The sequence below is a fragment of the Juglans regia genome, chromosome 11 (genome assembly GCF_001411555.2).
Source record: "Juglans regia cultivar Chandler chromosome 11, Walnut 2.0, whole genome shotgun sequence".
Lineage (NCBI taxonomy): Eukaryota > Viridiplantae > Streptophyta > Magnoliopsida > Fagales > Juglandaceae > Juglans > Juglans regia.
The window spans coordinates 23,758,772-23,781,656 of record NC_049911.1 but is presented as its reverse complement, the minus strand read 5'-3'; the positions used below and the strand labels follow the sequence as shown (position 1 = coordinate 23,781,656).

Below are 22,885 nucleotides of genomic sequence, written 5' to 3'. Positions count from 1 at the left end.
AATCCCAATCTTAAATCCTCCTCTCCAAACCCAACCATCCAAACACCACCACAAAGTCTAATGAACATTATCTATCCTCAGAAACTTTTTCGAAAATAAGATTTCTGTCGCCTATCCATATCCTGGAAAAGATGCTTCCTCATTTTATTCTCTTTTGTGATCACTCCAAAACTATGCGTATATATAAAAGATGTTTCATGTAATTTTCAAGCAACTACATGTGTCGCCACGTATCTTCGGCCTAGAAAAGAAAAAAAAGCCTCACGTACGATCCAAATGTGATGGATCGATTTGCAAATCTGGCTCTAGAGAATGCGAAGGGCCGGGTATGCAGTGTCACTTTTAGCAATTGATATGATAGGATAAGATATGGAAATCCCAAGTCGATCTTTTTAATTTGCAAGACAACACCCTAACATATATAAATTGACTCACCGGGTATGGCTGAGTGAGCTGTAACAATGGGAACACTGACCAGGGCGAAAAGTTTTATCATTGCTGCTGCTTCAATGTCCTGCATCTCTGAAGTTTATGGAATTCCATCAGAAAGATCTAATAAAAAAAGAACCAAGAGATATATCAGGAATTTTGTTGCAACCCAATTTCAGATTTGGAAATGGCCATGCATCAGCATCAGGGCGGTTACACCTACATTTAGAAATATAAAGAACAAATGAACAATCCAAGGGTTTAATTCAATTCAGAGAGGAAAAGAAAAGTACTTCCATTCAGGGAGGAAAAATCAATTTCAAAGTGTAACTGATAAGAAAGTCCAACCAGCACATTAAAACTTTATGTAGTTTAAATTAAAACAACCATATTATGACAGGAGGGTCATTATGATCCAACAATGCAGTACCTCTTCAACTAATTTTATACTCGTAATTCAAAACATATTTATTCGATCAAATTGGTATCACAGAATTATAGTGCTCCCCCAGGCCAAATGCATGCCTATGGTATGATAGCATGATACTTGAATCTGATGAACCATTCACACCAACACCATCTGATACGTACTCCTTCCCCATCTCTACATCAGGGAATGACCCCGAGTATATCATGATATGTTTTCTAAGGCAGTGAGTTAAAGCACCGAGCTCTAGTTGTCCTCCCCACACTGCTGTTGACTCCACTTCTTTGCAGTAATTCTCAAATCTCTCTGCCAGAGAATTATCAGAATCTCCTTCTATCGCATTATCTGAGAGGAAAAATGGAAAGAAATCAGATGCATGTTTCCTCATATAAGAAGCCACCATTTCTCGAAGCTCTTGGTACGTATATGGAGATAAACCACCAGATAGAAGAGCTAACTGGTCCTCAACAGCTCGGTAGAGACAGTGACCATCCGGCTTTATTTCATTTACAGTCAAACCAAGGGGTTCAAGCTTTCTTTCCAGTTTCTCATCTTCAATCATTCGATCACTTACAATGCTACTCTGCTCCTCTTGAATTCTTTGCTCTCTTTCTGCTTCTTGCTGAGCTCTTTTTCCTCGTCTCTTTGCACTCTTGCTAGGCTTTGATTGGTCAGGTTGACTGGCAACAGAAACCCCAGCAATGGCTTTCACCAAATTGACAATATTGCTTTTTCCCTCTCCATCACTACTGCTATAGCCTAATGAAGCAAGTTCTGCAGCATGTTTTTCTTTAAGTTTAGCAGAAAGTTGAGAGATCTCTTCCTCCACCTGTTTCTTCTTAGCTTTCTGTTCAGCCTTGCTACCTTTGGCTGCTGCCTTTTTCAGTTCAATTTCCTTGTTCTGCAGCTGCGATATCTCTTTCCTGTACAAAAATAAGTGTCATTATGTAACATCATTATCTGAAAATGCTGAAACATGGAATCCAAATTCTAAAACAATAGAAGAAAAGAAAAGAAAACTAGATCATTGTCAATGCACTGCCTAGCAGAGCAAAGAACAGATGGAATAATAAAATCTAATGCTAGTAAAACTAGATCATTATCCCACAATGCAGTGGGCAGAATGCATGTGGGGCATTCAAATCAGGCCAATGTCTTATCATACCCATTGAACTTGAAAAAAAAAAAATTGACTTTATTTTCCAAAATTTTTTAAAGGGGACAATGTTGGTGACTTGTGTTATGCTGTAACATGTCTGCATCTTCAAATTAAACTGTAAAATGATACGTCAAAGTAATAAGAATTAAGCATCCAGAACCATAATGTTCCAAAACAAAGAAAATCAACACATTCAACACATTCACAAAATGAGCCCCAAAAAAGTAATAATTTAGAATTGCGATGAATACATCACCTATGCCTGGAAAGCATATCATCACGAGTTTCCTGTTTCTTTTGTGATGCATTATCAGATATTGTTTCTGATGTTTTGTCCTCTATTTCTTGATAATCATCCATTTGAGCAACCCTGCAATCAAGGTAGACAATAATTCAGACACGGGGAAACCTTTCAAAGTAACCAGTGAAATGTTCAACTTGAACAGATGATTTTCATTTCCAAAATTGTTTTCTTTTAGAAGTAAAAATAAAATAACATCTTAGCTTGTTCCGGTTATAACGGCTCAAGAAAAACCAAAGCCACATCTGGGTTTATTTTTTTATTTTTGGTAAGTAGCCACATCTGGGTTTATGCTCCAAAAGAACTAATCAATATTGCATTTGGAGCTTCCTTGTGTCCCTATTCACCACCCTCCCACAGATGTGGGGCATCACACTGATCAGAATTGTACAAATAATTTCTAGTATCACTAGATCATCATGCATAGGTGATGCTATATGTACTGTGTACTTTGGGCACTTGTCTAGTCTTATTGTCAATAAACTTTTATTTACTGACAAAAAAAAAACAATTGTATGAATTTTACAAATGAAAACCTTCACCCATCAGTTGTTATGCTCAAACATTGTTGCAAATACATGATGATTTTAAACTACATATCTCTAGTAGCATGGGCAGGAACATCTAGAAGACTACTGCCTATGGTCAAACAGATGTGAACAATTAAAAAAAAAAAAAAATCAAGAATTCAGAAGGTAGATTAGATCATTCCATCATACATCATCCATCAACCATGGAGCAAAACTTTACAGTAACAGCAAATCTGGTAAATTAACAAGCTGCTTCATAAGCATATTGCATTATAAACCATTTGTTTTCTCTCCGTACTGTTTCCATGAAGGGTTCTCGAAGATCATTATCTCCTTTTGATTTGCTGTGTCTATATGGGTCACTCGAAACTGGTCCTAATTGAAACTAAAATTTTTGAGCTTTCTATGGAAGGAAGTCAATCGGTGGGCATTGTAGAGCGAGGTAGAAAGGTGATGAAAGAGTTGGTTTTGGGATCCTCAGCTGTGACATGGCTGGTGCAGACATTGGAGGAGTGTGCTTGCTCAAATGGAAAAAAGGAATTTTATAAAACCTCCCTTGCAAGCAGCAGCGCTTTCATTGCACAAAGAGGTTCAAATGCTTATGGAAGATTCCTGACTCTAGCGGAATATAGAGGAGGTGGAAGAAGAAGCATCATTATAATCCCTGAAGAAGTGGAAGGGAATGGCTGGAAAAAAATGGCAATGGAGCTTCGTGAGGTGCATGAAATCGTGGGAAAATCTGGGAAGAATTCCTTAAGAGGGGCTGGAACCCTCCAAGAAAAAGACTCGGATAAGGGCCTTGTGAAGTCATACGCAGAGGCTGTCTTGACTCCATGTGATGATTCTGCCATTGAGGGAGATGGTTAACAGTTTCATCCAGAGGGTAAACCAACAATACGGGTTGGGCTTAGAGGTAGTTGTGGGCTGTGTAATGGAAATGGAAGAGTTAGAGGGGCTTACTCCCTGTGGGCCGCAAAAGGAAAGGGCCCAGCCCATATGGCCTCAAGGCCTGTAGCTCAACATTGGTGGGCTAACTCCAGGAAAGGGCCCAGCCCTTCAGTCAACACAGCATCCAGACCGTCGGAGCCATTGACCTTTCGGCCGGGGACGTCACAAAACGGGCCCCGGACAAGGGTGATCTGGTGGTCGACAACCCGACGGTGCCAGTGACACTCAACACAGCATCCAGACTATTGGAGCCATTGATCTGTCGGTTGGGGACCTCACAGAACGGGTCACCAGACGTGGGCGATCCTGTGGTCAACAACCTTGCGGCCGTTGTGGAGGCACCGACGACACCCAAGGAAGTCGGATCTATTTCGGAGATACAAAATGTCGCCGAAATCACAGAATTGGAGGGTGCGGCCCCACCTGTGTCAATGTAGAGTGGGCCGAGACTCTCATTAGAGGTGACCTCTAGCTCCAATAAGGCAACTGAGTCTAAAGAGGTGTCGGTGACATCAGAGGAATTCGTACTTGCTTTGGGGGTAGAAATCGTTTCCGAAATCACAGAGTTTGAAGGTGCGGCCTCACCTAAGTCCTTACACAATGGTTCAAAACTCCCATTAGAGGTGGCCTCTAGCTTCGGTAAGGCACCTGAGTCTGCAGGGGCTGAATCTTCCAAGGTGGCTATAGCTTTGTATGAGCCTGATGGGAACGAGAGAGAGCACTGGATGGGGTTGTGTTCTGAGCTGGCAAAGGAAGTTCCTTTGGGTAGTAATGGAGAGTTCTGGGAGGCACCTACCCCATTGAACTCTGTACTTCCGAATAATACACAGGCTTTAGAATGGGTTATCCATAAAGTTAAGGAGATCCAACACTGCATGGGGATTGTATGTAATGGCTTCGAAGACCAATTTATTGTTTTACTTGCAGCTGTAGATGCTGGACAAAGACGGGCTAGCCCGGATGGCAACTCAGCTAAGAAGAAAGCTAGAGAGCTCAAACAGCTTACCTGGACAGTTAATGATGAGACAAGTGAAAGGAGCTCAAATCGTGGGAGAGCGAAGGGAAGGGCAAAGGAGGTTGTACAATGATGCCAAAAATCATTTTTTGGAATGTGAGGGGGCTGAACAAGAAGGAGAACAATCAGAAATCAACTACGAATGTGGCGAGGCGCATCAGGATGGAGGAGCATGTAATCAGGTGGGTTGGCACTATCTACCCTCCAATGGAGGAGCATCGGGGGGCATTCTAGTGATGTGGGACAAACAGGTGGTGGAAAAGATGGAGAATGGTATGGGGGATATTACGATGGCTTGCTCGTTCAAGAACGTTGAGGATGGATTCCAATGGACCTTCGCAGGAGTTTATGGTCCTAATCTAGATCAAGGTAGAAGTTTATTATAGGACAAGTTGGCCGGCTACGTAGCATTTGGTATAATGCCTTGGTGCATTGGGGGTGATTTTAATTTCACTCGGTTCCCGAGTAAAAGATCAGGTGGTTCCAAGTTCCAACTACAACTCATCAATGGTAGACTTTTCTAACTTCATTTTTGACCAAGATCTATTAAATATCCCTCTTGCAAGTGGTTCCTTCACTTGGTCGAGCAACCGTGAATCTCCTTCTTGGTCGAGGATCGATTGATTCTTGGTTTCCTTGGATTAGGAAACCCATTTTCCAAAACTCATCCAAAAGCGTCTTCCTCGACTATGTTCAAACCATTTTCCCATCCTTCTTAACTGCGGCAGAATACATGGAGGTCCAAGGTACTTCAAATTTGAGAGCATGTGGCTGAAATATGAGGGCTTTATTGACCGAGTTAAACATTGGTAGACTTCCTATCATTTCCATGGAACCCCAAGTTACATTCTGGCATGTAAATTGAAGGCATTGAAAAAAGATTTGAAAAGCTGGAATGAACATGTGTTTGTTAATGTGAAAAGCCAGAAGAAGACACTCTTGGAGGAACTTAAAGGTTTGGAGAATATATTGGAGGTAAGGGAAATGTTAGAAGTCAAAAGGGCTCGCAAAACTGAAGTTACTTTCGGAGGGGGATAATTGTACAAAATTCTTCCATCGGGTGACTAACTCGCATAGGAGAAACAACACCATTGATACATTGTTGGCAGATGGGGTGACTATTTCCAGCCCAACCGAAGTCAGAGGTCACATTGTCAACTACTATGAGAACTTACTTTCGGAACAATTCACTTGGAGATCAAGAATAGACGGACTTACCTTTGATACTATCGATGCATAAGTAAAAGGATGGCCCGAGAGGCCTTTTGAAGAAATAGAGGTTCGGAAAGTGTTAAAAAGTATGGCGGGTGACAAAGCTCCAGGCCGGGACGGCTTCACTATGCGTTCTTTCAATTCTGTTGGGAAGTGATCAAGGGGTGATATCATGGAGATCTTTCAAGAATTTCATGAAAATGAAAAATCTGAAAAAAACCTTAATGTCACTTTCATTGCTCTTATTCCCAAAAAACCAGGGGTGGTTGAGGTGAAAGATTATCGTCCCATAAGTTTGTTGAGTGGGATGTACAAAATCATCTCTAAAGTCTTAGCGAACAGATTAAGCATGGTGGTGGAGAAAGTAATATCAAAGCCCCAAAATGCCTTTGTGAAGGGGAGGCGAATTCTTGATGCGGTGCTTGTTGCCAACGAATGTTTGGATAGTCAACTCAAGTCGAGAAGCCAGAGCTTCTTTGCAAACTAGATATGTAAAAGGCCTACGATCGAGTCAATTGGAGCTTTTTACTCTATATGCTAGAGCAATGTGGGTTTGGGGTGAAGTGGTGCTCATGGATCAAACATTGCATCTCTATTGCACACTTCTCTATTTTGATTAATGGCACAAGCAATTTCTCCTGGTATTTTGCGAGGCCAACCATGATCATATCTGCGCACTAAGGGCTCTCCTTCTATGCTTTGAAGTCATTTTTGGTTTGAAGGTGAACTTGAGCAAATCAAATGTAATTCTAGTGGGGCAAGTGCAAAATGTGGATGGTATGGCTTCTATCTTGGGATGTAAGATATCTCATTTACCAATGAAATATCTTGGCCTCCCGTTGGGTGCTAACTACAAATCGCTATCCATCTAGAATGATGTCCTAGAAAAGATGGAGCAGAAACTCGCTAGTTGGAAGTGAATGTACTTATCCAAACGTGGAAGAGTCACACTCATTAAGTACCCTATCCAACCTACTGACTTATTTCCTCTCTTTATTTCCGCTTCCATTACAGGTAGCTTACCGCGTGGAGAAAATACAGTGGGATTTCCTATAGGGAGGGATGAATGACGAGTTCAAATTTCATTTGGTAAAATGGGCCGACGTTTGTTCCCCAATTAATCAAGGAGATTTGGGTATCTGAAATTTGCAGCTTTTTAACAAGGCGTTGTTGGGTAAATGGCTGTGGTGATATCCCTTAAAACATCAAGCTTTGTGGAGCTCAGTTTTAGACTCAAAGTATGGTAGTGGCTAGTGCTCAAATCAGGGGAATGGACCCTATGGGGTGGGGCTCTGGAAGCACACAAGACTTGGATGGAATATCTTTTCTAGTTTTATCCGTTTTGAGGTAGGTGACGGGTCCCGTATCAAATTCTGGCATGACAGATGGTGTGGTGACAGGACACTTAAGGAAGCCTATCCAAACTTCTTTGGTATGGCAAGCATGAAAGAAGCCTCGATCGCGGACCTCCTTCACTATTCTAACGGCACCCCCCTAGTAGAGTGTCACATTCCTTAGGGTTGTCCATGATTGGGAAGTTGACGCAATCTCTTAATTCTACACCCTAGTCTATTCAGTCCCTATGAGGGGGAGAGGTGAAGAAAAACTTTTTTGGCGCCCATTGGCAAAAGGGAAGTTCACAATACGTTCCTTCTACCAATCCATCTCTAAGCGTAATGCAAATCTATTTCCGTGGAAGAGCATTTGGAAGACAAATGCCCTCCTTAAGACATCTTTTTTGTTTGGACAGTTTCTTTGGAGAAGTTCTCACTATTGACAACCTAAGAAAACGCCGTATTATAGTATTGGATTGGTGTTGTATGTGTAAAAAAAGCAGAGAATCCGTCGATCATCTACTAATGCATTGCGAAATTGCCACGACTTTGTGGAACGACTTTTTTACTAGGGTGGGTGTAGCGTAGCTTGGGTGATGCCAAGAAGAGTGATTGACCTCTTAGCTTCATGGAGAGGTCTTCAAGGCACTTCTCAGATTGCTGCAACTTGGAAGATGGTTTCTACATGTCTATGGTGATGTCTTTGGAGGGAGAGGAACGAGCAAAACTTCGAAGATCATGAGCAGTCATTGGATAAACTTAGAACTTTCTTTTTTAACACCTTGTTCCAATGGTCAATTATAATTGATTTTAATGGCATGACCAATTCATGAATTTCTTGTATCACTAGAACATCACTCCTGGGCATTGATCTTGTATATGACCCATGTACTTGGGTTTTGCCTACTCTTATGATCAATAAAATTTTATTTACCGATCAAAAAAACTAAATCACCTCAAAGGTTGAAGCCGAAGTGCGGACCAAAGAGAAAAATAAAAGAAAGATGCATGGCTAGAGGCAGATAGAAACGTTTATTTATACACCCAAATAACCTAAACTTAACTACACCATATTTAAGAACATTTAGCATGGGACACGACCAATTATCTAATAAAAAAGTGGGTTGCAGTTCATTTCAACCAAAGGTCCATACTTTTAGTAAAAAAACAAACTACATAGAATTAACCAAAACAAAATCACAACACTATACTACAAAGTCACCACGGAAAATAGTCCCATAGTTGTTCTAATGGAGTGCGTATGCCAAAAAGCATCCATTGTAGACCAAACAAATTAAGAAGTAAAATAATACAAACCTCTAGTCGTATGACTCATTCTAAAATCTACAACATGTAAAGAGAGAAGAAATTGTGTGCATGAGCCCCATGTCACAGGTTTGATTCTCCATAGGATCAAATTGCGATTTAAGCGGGAGGCCATGGCGGTGGATTGTTGTTTTAGTCTCCCCAGGGGTTTAGGTTCCATGAATGAGTCCTAGGGGCTCTACTGTGGGGCGGTTCCCCCCTCATCCAAAAAACCAAAACAAAAAGAAAAGAGAGAGACAATTGAATTAAAATAATCTCACAGAAAGGTAACCACAAATCCAAACAGCCTAAGACATGCATAAGAGATACAGTACAAGCACTAGATTACTGTTATGTATAGGAAATTGTGAGACTCACACTTAAATGAAGATTACCCTAGTACACTTATGTGGCTTCAATTTTACACTATGGAGTAAGAGAACAGAAAACTAGAGTTTGCAACTTTGTGAACTTTTCTCCCATTTGCCGTGAGACAATTGAACCTCTCGCAATAATGACGAGAGAGATAGAGAGAGCCACAGAATATCTCTAGAGGTTAGGGTTTACACAAATGCCACACCCCGTACCTGGGGGTGAACCCTTTTAACCTAAAATCAACAAAATATAAAACTTAGATATAATAATCCTCAAAAATCAAATACCTCAAAAAATCTTCCAAAGAAAGTAAACTTGACGCTACTACATGTTCTCTAAAATCTCACCAATCTGGCAATCCACTTATGTCATATTTCTCTTATTCTATCACGTGCCATCTATTCCAAATGGTGGATAAAAGGGTAAGTCCACCAACTCAATAAGCAGTGAACCTATTATAGTGTGTAAACATGAGCCAGTTACGGAATCCAAAAACAAATAATTCTCAAAAAAAGGCAATGGTATTTTCATAAGCATTCCATTACAATAATAACATAGACAAGAGACCTTATGCACAAGTGTACTAAAACAACATCAGACAGAGGCCATGTTTACACTCGTGGCAGGGTTGTGCGAATATGCGGCTAGCCAAGCATAACATAAATCACTTTGTCACCAAAGTGAGTGCACTCAAGACAAAGGTCATGTTTAACCCCATAGCAGGGTTGTGCATATCTGTAGATAGCCAAGCAAAACGTAATTCACTTTGTCACCAAAGTGAGTGAACTCAAAACAAAGGCCATGTTTACCACAGCGGCAGGATTGTGCATTCTATGGATAGCCAAGTACAACATAAATTATTATGTCACCAAAGTAATTGCACTCAAAACGGAAACCATGTTTACTCTCGTGGCAGGGTTGTGCATTCTGTGAATAGCCAAGCAAAACATAAATCACTTTGTAACCAAAGTGATTACAATCAAAACAAAGGCAAACCATTTTACACTTATGGCGAGGTCAGAACAGAGGCCACCATTTAACACCTATGGCAAGGTCAGAATAGAGGCCACATTATATACCTGTGGCAAGGCCAGAACAAAGGCCACCATTTTACACCCATGACAAGGCCTGTAACTAGGACTGTTCATCCGGACCAGGAAAAAATCTCAGCCCAGTCCGAAACCTGGGTAACCAAATTCTGGATGCAGTTTTCGGCCCGAGTTTTACCCAATCCAATAACTGGATATCTATACCTGGTAATACCCGATTAAGAAGTACTTGGGTTCTAGATTTAAACCTGGTTTTTGTTTTAAGATGCAAAACAATACAACTCGGTTTTTCTACTCTCTTTTGAGAAAAGAAAGAATTGGGAGAAACACCTGATTGGATTTTTCACTCCTGGTGTTGTCATCGCATCTATTCTAGGGAAAAGCTAGCATCCTCTTCTCCCGATTTCCCTCATCAGAGCTTCTTTTCTTTGAATAGCTTGCAGGTGCTTTCCCTTCTATATTGATTTGCCTATCGGTTTTTCTGTATTTTCATCCCAAATCGAGTCTAGGTGCATGGGTTTTCTCTTGTTGCTCGGTTCTTCACAAATTTTCTACTTTTCCCTTTGGGGTCTTCATTGTGTTTTGCCCAGATCAGGTCCATTTATGGTTAGCTTGCCTAGCTTCGATTTCGTGCTTGGCTGGGTTGACTTGGTTGGTCTCAGAGGCTCCGCCCATCCCATATGCACGCCGATTGATCTCATAGGTTCAGAGTCTCAGTCCGGTGCATTTGCACGCCTAGGCCAGCTCAAAAGAGACCTCCTATTTACTCTTTTTTTTCAAACACTTGCCACCTATAATGTTGTTGCCTCAAGATAGTCGAACCCTCATCCTACTTGCCATTTTTTGCGATTCTCTTTTCCAAATAAAGTGGGTAACTGGGTGGCCTTTGGAGTCCTATATTTATTGCTTGGTGCGTTAGGCCTCCCTTTTGTTCTGTTGAGGGTTTATTCCTGGCCTCAAATGGCTGGTTTTGTGGTCTCTCTCTCACGTTCCTCTATTCTTGCAAGGTATGGCTCTTGGTACCTTGATGTTATGCCCTGTTTTTTGTTCTCCTTTGGGTTTTGGGTGCTGGTTTGCCCTTTTGATTTGTTTGGCAGTGTTTCGTCCTCCATTTTCTAGCCCATTGCACTGCTTCCGTTTGGGGATTGGTTTCTGTTTAATTTTGACTTATTTGATGAATATTTATAATTTTTCTTTGATACACACTGGTTTGTTATTTATTTAAGTGGGAATATATGTGGCTGCTGACGAAATTGGGACATATATGAGGATGTACTAATTTAGTGTCAAACTGAAGTTTTCCAGCCCAGAGTTAACTGATTTTTAAGCAATTTAAAAATTGGGTTAAAGGAAAGCACGAGATTGTTTTATATTGGCAAAAAAAGACTATTCATGTTTGGAACTCTAAAATTATGAAGTCTTTTGCTTTTGAATTTGATATGCTTAATGCCATCCAAACTTTCACTAGATAGGTGTAGGGCTCATGCAGCGCAGGTATTCTAAGCTCTCTTCAGTTCTAAATGGTTGCTTCATTTTTAAGAGTAGTCAAAATAACAACAGTAAGTTCTTTGTTTATTTCTAAGCTATAAAAGTATTATCAAGCTGAGACCCTGCTGAGATATGATTTATTGAATATGAAGATCTCTTTTGCTCTGTACTGCAGTGTAGGCTGTACTATATTTATGTTGAAGAGAAATTGATTACTTTTAAATTTCAGTTGCACTGCACTGAGTATCAAATGTTGTAGGAGATAACATTTAATTGGTCATTCAATTGATAGATTGATGAAAGGGTAGTTAGCATAGATGTTTCAATCAAGGAGGCACCACCCTTTTTATTTATTTTTTTGAACAACTTTATGGTGAAATTATATCAAATATATAAAAAGATTAAATAGGGGCCAAAATCTGCTGTCTACCTCTGCACGAGTCCTTATGAGTTTACTTATATCCCAAAGAGGTTGCTAGCAGGCAAATAAACACAGGGAGGATATGGGGGTCAATAAAGAAGTGGTTTAAGCAGGGAAGAGAGAAAGGGACTATTCTCTCACAAACCACAAGAATCATTCCTTTTCCTTTTGGGGTTTTGCTTTGCTTTTTATCTTCAACTATTTTCTCTTCTGAGTAGAACAATCTCATGAAACAATTATCTGCTAATATTCTATCATTTTGTGTGATAACCATAAAATCTATACAGTAGCGATGTCGTTGTACTTGGATTTGTCTGTGTTTATTTAACATTCCCCAGCCTATCTTTGATCTCAGCAATCTTCATGAATGTTGGTTTGGAAGTTATCTTGTTGCAGAAACAGCAGAACATAGATTAGAGTTTGAATGGTCTTAATTATTTATGTGCCTCTTCTCCAGTAATTTTAAGAATACCAGAGGGAAAAACAAGTGGTAAATTGGCTTATTTGATTTTCATGATTTATTAACTTTTTTCATACAATTTATGAAAAGGTAATGTTCTTGCTTAACTCATTGGATTAATGGAAGTAGGAATAGTTTTCAGATCATTACATTTTTCATTAACTACATCACCTTGCTCGTTGATTAAGGCGGAAAATATGCATTGTGACTGAAGCTTGAGTATTTGGTGATTGTAAAGCGAAATTTCACCAACAAAGGATGTCATTGAAGCTGTCATTTGGTGTCAATTTGCATCTATAATCCTCTAGAACCCAACATCACTTATTATGTAATCCCTCGTTGTTGGTTTTATAACTCGCATCTTGTGATTTTGTATTTTATATTGTAATGTATAAGTAGCAAACAATGTAATATGTAGTGGATTGCATTGTGTGTGTTGCATACATTTTACATATTGGATTTCTTTTTTTTTTTAAATGCATTTAGTCAAAAAGGTCATTAGTTGCTTATAGGTTTATAGATTTAGTTATTCTTTTGACATAAAATTTAGTTATCCATTTTGATATGTTTTTATTATTATGGACAATGGGCAATGTTCAATGTTTTGAGATTTTTTTCATTCCCTTTATTGTTTCTTCAACTTTATTTTTTCTTGAAAAGATTTTAATAAAATAGAGGCTTTTAAAAATTTTAAAAAAAAATTGATTTTGCAAAACAATCTAGGTACAACCCAAACTTCCAGGTTTCAAAAACCCGTATTCATCCAAGTACTGGCCTAGGTTGGCAAGGTTTGAAACCCGTTTTCGGGTATATCCAGGTACCCGAACCCGAGTGCACACTCCTATCCACAACCAAAGCAGAACAAAATCTTTTTTTTTTATTGACACTGGGTGTCCGAGAACAATGTCCAAACTAATCTTGGGGGGTGCACAGGCCCTCGACAAGAAGTTTCCTGCAAGTGCACCTTAGATAATTCAAAAGAAAAATCTCCAAGTCCAATAGCCCCCCTTAGATATTGTTTGCACCCAAAAGGATTTAAACCTTAGACTTGGAGAGAGCATACCACCACCAAGACCAAGGCCTTTACCGCTTGAGTCAAAACCTAGGAGTTCAAAACATAATAGAATCTTATGTCTCAGGGTTTTCAGATACAATGCAATAACAAAATAGTATACTGAACAAATAATATCATATAATCAGATAAATATTTCAGACTTCATATTCACATTTTTATGATAAAATATCACATTTCAAATTTCAGATACATAAACTAGTGTAAAAAATAACTGAGACTGTCTTTATAACAAAATATGCAAGTTTTTCACAAAATCAACCTTAGTAAACTTTTGGAAAAGCCTACCGTAGGAGCACCGCTTACTTAACTTTTAGAGAGTGCTATCTAAGGCTTGAACCCAAACAGTAGCAATATCACAACCTAATCTAGAAAAAATATCACTCCATATTAATAACTCATACCAATACGAAACTACCTATCTAACAAAATTCTATAACCCGAACCATAGCTCAAAAAGAGCCAAAATCACTCCTTTAACCAATTACATATAGGCCTCGTTTATTTTTTTTTACTTTTTTATAAGTAAAAGGTAAATTTTATTGATATGAATAAAATAGGCATAGCCCGTGTACACAGGAGGTATACAAAAGAACACCTAAATACATTCTAAGAACGATAGATTAAAGACAATAAGTCATTAGCATTGTTCCCATTAAGCACAATGGTTGAAAGCCAAAGCAATAACTGTATACAAAAAAATTCTGAAGCTTCGCCATTGTGCGCTCCCTATCTTCAAAGCACCATTCATTTCTTTCCGATCAAGTACACCACATAATGCACAACAGAATCATCTTTCACACTGCTGCCATTTGAGGATAGCCTTGAATCTCCTTCCAACAAGCCAGTAAATCGACCACCCTCAATGGCATTACCCAAGCGACATCAATTCTTCTAAAGATCTTATCCCAACGCACCCTTGTCACCTCACAATGCAATAATAAATGATCGACTGATTCTCCATGTTTTTTACAAAAATAGCACCAGTCTATCACAAAGAGCCCCATCTTTCTCAAGTTGTCTGTGGTCAAAATATTCTCAAGTGCAACAGGCCATACGAAGAAAAATACTTTAGAAGGCACACGAGACCTCCAAATATTCTTCCAAGGGAAGGGAACATTACCTTGTGATGCCAATATTTTCTAATACTCCCTGACTGTACACTTCTTGCTGCCATTGGACCTCCACTGCATCCTATCCCCCTGTGCCGTAGTGTTTCCCGTGGAGTAGATGAACCTGAAAAATTCTGAAACGGTGTGCAAATCCCAATCATGAATATCCCTATTAAATAGGACATTACACTGGTGAGAACCATGAGAAAATACCCGCAAATCCGCCACAGAAGCATTCGTTAGCTGCAATACGATAGAGAGCTAGAAAGGCCATACCAAACATCATGCCAAAACCTGATTCTGGTACCCTCCAGCCACAAAACGAATATGATTTTCGAAACTCAGTCATTCCCTCCTAATAAATTTCCATAAGCCCACGCCATACTGCCTCGTCGGAGCACAAGCCCCCCCTAACACTTCCATGTCTAGAGTCAATAATTTCCTCCTACAGCAAATCCCCCTCCAAGTGGTACCTCCATAACCATTTCCCCAACAAAGCTTTATTGAAAGTCCTCAAGTCGCACACTTCCAAGCCACCATTCAAAATTGGAGAACAAACTTTCTACCACTTAACAAGATGAAATTTTATTTCCTCCCACATTCCCCCTCACACATAAACCCAAAATAATTTCTCAATCCTATTTGTCATTCTTGCAAGCAAAGGAAATAGAGATAAAAAATAGATGGGGAGATTAGTTAAAGTGTTCTTAATTAAACTAAGTCGACCCCCTTTCGATAAATATAACTACTTTCAACTAGTCAGTCTTTTCTCTACTTTTTCTACAACCCCATCCCAAACAGCTCTAATCTTAAAAGTCAATCTCAACGGGGGGGTCCAAATATTTCATAGGCAAAGAATACACTTTACAATCTAGAATGCTCACTAGGTTATTGATACTAGGCATCACGCCCACCATAACCATCTCGGACTAACCAAGGTTCACCTTAAGCCCTGACATGGCTTCAAAACATAACAAAAGTACTCATAAAGTTTAAATCTGACCATGATCTGCTTCACAAAAAAAGAGAGCATCATCTACAAATAAGAGATGTGAGATTATGATAGAGTCATTAGTACCATTATCCACCAAAGCCACACCTCCCGAGCAAGTATAAAAGAAATTCTCAATTCACATGATCACATGTCTTTTCCATGTAAAACATGCATAGAATACCTAGAATTTCCTTCAGCAACTTATAATCCAAGCACTCATTGGCAATAAGGACCGAATCAAGGATTTGTCTCCCTCGAACAAATGCATCTTGGTGCTTAGAAATAATTTGTTCCAATACCGGGCTTAACCGATTAGCAAGACCATCAAAATAATCTTGTATACTCCACTCACAAGACTTATGGAGTGAAAATCCTCAATTGTCGTAGCCCTATGTTTCTTCGGTATGAGAGCAATGAACGTCGCATTGAGACATTTCTCAAAGTTCTTGAAAAGTGGAATTCAAGGAAAACCTGCATAACATCACATTTCACAATATCCCAACAAGCTTGAAAGAACCCAATCGAAAAGCCATCCAGCCCCCGCGCTTTATCCTTGGCCATACCACGAATGACCTTATAAATCTCGTCTTCATCAAAACTACGATGATGAAAAGTGATAATCTCATCTCGTTTGTTTTCACAACCATTCACATTTCATCTCATATAATTATTACAACTTTCTCAAATTCTCACACAAAATAAAAGAAACAATTCAACATTTTCAAATTTCAAAACAAAAATAATATTAAAAAATATATTCTAACAATATTTTATTCAACTTTCAACTTTTATCTCAACTTATCTCATTTCATCTGTGAAAACAAATGAGGCCATAATCTTGGCACTACAAACATCAATCCTAAATTTCCTTCTACCAAAGACAACGTCCAAAATTCCCTTTTCAATACCAGCACACCCAAAGTGAATAACTCTACAAAACTATCTCGTTTGTTTTCACAGTTCATCTCATCTCATCTCATCTAATCATTACAACTTTTCTAAATTTCCACACAAACAAGGCCTTATTCTACCTCTTTCTCCTAATACGCTCAACACATACTCCACTCAAACCAAAACGGATCTCCAATCCGTCAATTCACGCTTGCCTAAACACCACCATTAACCCAACAGCAGCACAATAAACTCCACAAAATCTCAAAACCGTCCAATTTCTCAACAATTCGGATTAGCCGTTTAAATAACATGAACACTGGTAAAAAGAGCATCTTACCGGTGGTGACGATGGGGCTAGGTGGTGGTGCTGCGTGCAGCAGGCGATACAAGCAAGCGGCTTGGTGGCGTGAGGTGGCACAGCTGGCCCTGTTTTCCTCTACTGCTCACGGCCGCTGCGAACAACAGGGAGATGAGAGAGTAAACAGAGAGAGAGAGAGAGAGACGGATGAAGAGAGAGAAGAGTGAAGCAGACAGAGAGAGAGAGAGAGGGAGGGAGATAAAAGCTTACCACGTCGTGAAGCAGGGCGGAGTGGCGAGCGGCAGTACGGCGGCACGGACGGGGAGCCGAGAGAGAGAGAGAGAGAGAGAGAGAGAGAGAGGGAAAGACCGCGAGGCCGAGGAAGAGCGAGAGAAAAAATTACCAGCAACAAACTGAGGCACGGACGGCGACGGGACTCCGTGCGACGGAAGTGCCTGCCCGACGGCACAACAAGAGAGAGTGAATCGAAGGAGAGAAAGACGAACAGAGAGAGGCAGATATAGACGGTCAGAGCCCGAGTGCTAACCGGCGTGCAACAGACCGATGGAAACAGGGGCAGATGGCGTGGATGGCAATGGAAAGAAAATTTACAAAGAAGAGAGAGAGAGAGGGTGTCGGTGGCTGGGAGAGAGAACGACTGAGATAGAGGGACGGAAGATGCTTACCGGCAGCGAACACGTTGACGGATGAAGAGGACTTAGCGGAGGTAAACGGTGCGTAGGGGCGGCCGAGAGACGGATAGAGGAAGTGAGACAGAGAGTGACGAAAGAGAGATGAGCGAGAGACGTCGGGGGCTGTGGGAAGAAGGGGAAGAAAAATAAACCCTCGGGTCAAAACGTTTTTTTTTTGTTCGGTGGACTGGGTTGGTTTTAGAAAAGGATCATGGGCCTGAGCCTATACACAATTAAATATGTGAATTATGGTTGATAAATTCTACTCACACCGATCCTTCATCCCGCTTAATGTGGAATGTTCACGTTGGTTGATTTTTAAGTAATAAAAAGATAAAATTTGAATGCATAATATTCTTCTCTTCTCTCATCAATTTTTCTTCTTTTCTGAGTTCTCTCCCAAACTCATTGTCCGCAAACCAAACCTATCAATTTTTTTCTAATCCCATCGTCTGCAAGCCAAACAACACGTATTTGTTTGAAACTTCTTATTTTCCTTTGAAACTATTATAGGAACCGTTTGTTTATTAACATGAAACTATTTTAAAAAATTCAATATTTTTTTATTCTATCTCTTTGCCTCTATAGAGATTTCTTTTTTCTTTATTAATTGAAGTGTTTGGGATTTAGTGGGTCTTATGGTTCATATCTTCTCGTCAATACGCGTTGCATTTCCGTGTTAACTTTCTTGTAAATATATAAAGTTCTTGAATTTGCTTCTTCGTCTGGCTGTTGTTGTTTCGTGTTGATGTCGAATCTCCGTTTGCCTTTGGTGGTACGCTCATTTTGACATGTTCATTGGTAATTCTTTCACATTCTTTTATCTACTAAAATCCATGTTTTATGTTTCGTTGTGAGAAAATTGAGATGAGCATAATAAAAGAAAAAGAATAGAATGTTTGTATTGTTTTCTCAAAAAACTTAGGATTCTTACTTCATCTTGGAATTTAAGAGTGAAAGTTTCCTTTGTTCAAAAACATTTATTGGATCGAGTTTTTTGTGAATTTTTTTTCTTGAATTGGGAACTTCATTTATAAGGGATACTGGAGGCCGATGTTGCTGGGGAACTCACATGAGAAAAATGTAATTAAAAATGACATTTATGTTGAGGCTAATCGTTGAGAAACTCACCCAGAAATGAGATATAAAAAGTCTCATTTACGTTTGTGTACCTTTCCTCTTCTTTTTTTAAAAAATATAATGATATGTGGCATGATAGAGACATGACACGTCAAGCGGGAGGGCCGGTTATTGTAGAAGGACTCATTATGATTTGCATCATTGGGTGTTCACCCACTTCTATATTTATTTGTTTGTGATCTTTTACCCATTCTTTTATAAAAAATTGATCTGAACCTGATACCCATTCTTTCGTCCCTCTCCCCCATTGTTTTTATGGAAAATATTCTATGTTCCTTGAGTTTATTTCTTTAATTTGATCGCTCATGTATTTATTTTTAATTTTTTTTACTTAGTAGTTAATTAAGTGGTTATTGCTATGTTTTTAAAAAAAAATTAAAAGGAAAAAAAATACAATTTGTACTGGGCACAGTATCGCATGCTTGTTTTACACATTGGAGAATACTACCTTTTGTTTTGAAAGTTTTAAAACACAGAATATGTGTTTGTTTATATAGAAAACAATCAAGGACATACATGAAGAGATGAATCTGCCGCTCAATTTTTGCAGGAAATGGAAGTGGTGCCCTGAGATTGCTTCGGTTTTATGGTTTCAAATGGGAGGGAGGGGAGGGAGGGAGGGAGGCTGGCATTAGGTTTTTCAAATGAAGGAGTTCCCGAAGGTCAAGTGGGAGGAGAGTCTGAGCTTCGATTTTTGGAAAACAAAAACCAAGAAGCAAATCGATTCTCCGTCGTGCTTGCTCTTACACAGTGAAAGACCGTCGAAGAGTTCAATTCAGCTGGAAATTGTCCCAGTTCAAACCCTAGTCAACTCCAAGAAAGATCAATCCAAACGAATGAGAAAAAATAATTTTGAAATTTAAAGTAACGAAGAACATGAAGTAGTTAATATAACTTTTCGTCAGTTTTACTAACAAACAACGGTAAGAATTGAAATGGAAAAAAATAAAATAAAAGAGAGATCAAAATCAGGTGGGTGAGATTGACCATGGAGGTGGACTTTCTCACACGCAAACAATATGGATACGAGGTACTGACTACTGAGTATTTGTCCATATAGATTCGTCAAGATCATAGTAAAATGTTCTCAGTACGAGGTATTGAGAAGTGTTAAGAAGTTGTGAATAGTAATAATCAAGTAATGAAAAAGAATAATATAATATTGAATAGTAGTGAAAAGTAATAAATATTAGTAAAAAGTAATAATAAAGTAATGAATAGTAGTGGAGTATTTTGAGAATACATGAGGTATTCTTGATACCCAAACCTCTAAAAGCCCAATCGTGGGGTTTTCTTTCCCCCCTTTTGTTTGTCTGTAAACTACAACTAGGTCTGTGCAAAACTTTTGCCAGCTCTGACTCCGATCAACGCCCGCTCTAGCTCTGACTCCGGAGTCGAGATTCGGAGTCGGAGTCAGAGTCAAAGTAACTCTGAAGTTCTATGTCAGAGTCGGAGCCCATATGGACTACGAACTCTAACTAATTTCTTTTTAAATCATATGTAAAACAGTGTCGATAACATCTGATATTTTGAAACTAACTAACTAAAACAACTTTGTTCCATTTCAAGTGAAACAACGTTGTTTTGTTCAAATCGGGGCCCAAAACTCAGGACCCCTCTTCTCCCCCTCACTCTTTCTCAAATCGTTTCTTTCCACTCTGTTTCACTCTGCCTGTTAGCCGTGCTGCTTCTTGTTCCCGTTGTCGTGACACTGTCGCAAACCTAGTACCACAGTAGATTCCTTCCCGCCAGCCATTGCGACGCCGTAAGTTCGCCTCCTGAATTGATTTGTTTTTGTTGTTTGATTTATATTGATTTCTATTTAAGGGTTTCAAAATTTTGAGGATTTTTTTATTATTGTTGTCGTTGACTTCATTGAGTTGATTTAATTATATATTTAGTTCAATTCGTTGTTTGAGAGTTGCCAAATTTTGGTGCCCTATTGTGGAATTTTGATTTTAGGGTTTGAAGATTTTTAGAATTTCTCTCCGAATTGGGGGTTTTGAATTGGGGGATTTCATTCTATATTGAAATCATTTTGTTGTTTGCGGGCTACATAATTTTGTTGCCCTATTGTGGAATTTCTTTTCACAGCATGTCTTTATTGGTTGTTTTTTAAATTTTTCCAGCTCAATTGAAATAGATATGAATGTTGTACCTACTCAGGACAATTGTCCACAAGGAGATGCCACAATTCCTACACCGACAAGTACTTCCACCCCTAGACCCACATCTGGAGCAAGTAGTCAAGTACCTATAGATATAGAATATGAATGTATTCTTAATGAGGATGAGGAGTTGGATTATAACGATCCGACACAATAATTTTAAGGTCAGAATATTGATAATTTTTATTAGGCCTAAATTATATTTAATAGGTCATATTGGATAAATTCAGGGGCAATAAATTATTGATATTGATTAGGAATTTTAATTAGACTCAATAATGAGGTTAAATCTCATTTATTATTATTATTATTAAACAAGTTAGACTCCTTTTAGAATTTAAAGATTGGTCATTAGAAATTTATTTCAATTTAAAATCAATACTGGTTGAAGTCTCATATGCAGTCTCAATTACTGTCAATCATACATTGAATGAACTACTATATCGTGTTTTTAAATTCAAACTCTCTTCTTGAATGATTTCGATCGAGTCCAACTCGAACTCGTCGACACCCTCTCCCAAATCTCTCTATAAATATCTCTCTTCCATGTGTTATTTGGAAAAAACCATAAACCTTCGTAAGTGCAACGGCGGAACCCAAGATACCCAGTCCAGCAGCGTCCATGTTCCATGTTCACCACATCAATAGCCGATTTCCTCATTCATCTCACAACATCCTTCACATTTTCTCTCTCATTCTAGTTCACATGATTGATTTCATACTGGAAATATTGGATTAATGCTGCGAGATAAGTAGTTTGATCATAAATTAGGATTTGCATACGTTAGATAGTTATATATATTATTATTAAAGTCAGTTCTTTGGAAGCCAATGTTTACATATCATGCATGTCATGATATTTGCAAGCATGCCATTCATTATGTTTCATCTTGCATATTATTGTTATGTATGTATTATGCATCTCATGCATTTCACATTGAATAAGACACATAAGCTTTCATAAGATCAAGATAAGTTCAGAATAGTTATCCAGATGGTCATTTAGATGCATGGTACCAATGCGATTTATGGGTAGACGTGCAAACCACGGACCTAAACGTGGTACACCATAGTATGCTTACAACCATGAGATGTGGGGCTGGTGCACAACCTTGTACATATGATTAAGTGTGTGAGCCAATATGATAAGTAAGATAAGCCAAGATAAGTCATGCATATCATAGCATACGTATGAACAGTCTTGATTTTAAGTTCTCAGGATGAAATATTTTATGAAAAACTTTATGTTAAATATGTTTACATTATGATGAGTTTCTTACTGAGTCATCGACTCATTTTAGTTGTTTTATGTTTTTAAACTACCCAGGTCAGAATATTTATAAAGGTAGAGCTGCAGGACGTGATTTGATCCAGAAAAGTGTCATAGTGGCTTAGATCATGTATAGAGATTTTAAGTTATGATTTTTATGACACAGATTTTGTGAAATTTTAAAAATACTTACATGCACTCTCATTTACAATTTTATTATTTTAATTCAAAACAACTCTATTTATTATATGGAATCTTTGTACTTAGAGTTTCCTTTAAAATAAAAGAAAATATTTTTAAGTCAAGTTCAGTAGTAGCATTCTGGCTTTCTCGAGAATTTCTAAAAGTGATTTTATTCTTAAACATGGGGAGCAGGGTGTTACATGGATATTGATGTCGATCAACCACCATGACCTAATAAAAAAAAATCATGGACATGAAAATATTTCACCCAAATCCCTAGTGATCATGAGAACCTGCAAGCAATGTGACACTAGTGTAGGCAAATTTGTGGTTGTCATTTGAAGAAGCAAGACACTTCTATATTAATAGCATATCTTATAGGTCGCCAGTGGTATAAGATACACAAGGAGTTAGTGGCCAATGATCAGACGAAGTTTTAATAGCATATCTTATAGGTCGCCAGTTGTATAAGATACACAAGGAGTTGGTGGCCAATGATCAGACGAAGTTAAGTTACGAAACTTCTAGCCACTGATGGTACGCAGAGTAAGAAACTTCTACAGCATCTACAGTGAGAATATGCTGAGGGATTTGCTTGCAGAAATTATC

The 22,885-nt window shown here is 38.7% G+C and overlaps 1 protein-coding gene across 1 annotated transcript; it reads right to left on the bottom strand.

The window, feature by feature from the left end:
* Nucleotides 1-709: 709 nt before the first annotated feature.
* LOC109008238 (OVARIAN TUMOR DOMAIN-containing deubiquitinating enzyme 5) lies at nt 710-17,675 on the bottom strand. The gene is made up of 4 exons (XM_018988253.2): nt 17,094-17,675; nt 16,863-16,977; nt 2,272-2,385; nt 710-1,779 (listed from the first exon to the last, which is right to left on the bottom strand). Exons 3-4 carry the CDS (start codon nt 2,373-2,375, stop codon nt 906-908), a joined length of 978 nt encoding a protein of 325 aa, XP_018843798.1. The 5' UTR covers nt 2,376-2,385; nt 16,863-16,977; nt 17,094-17,675; the 3' UTR covers nt 710-905.
* Nucleotides 17,676-22,885: the final 5,210 nt, after the last annotated feature.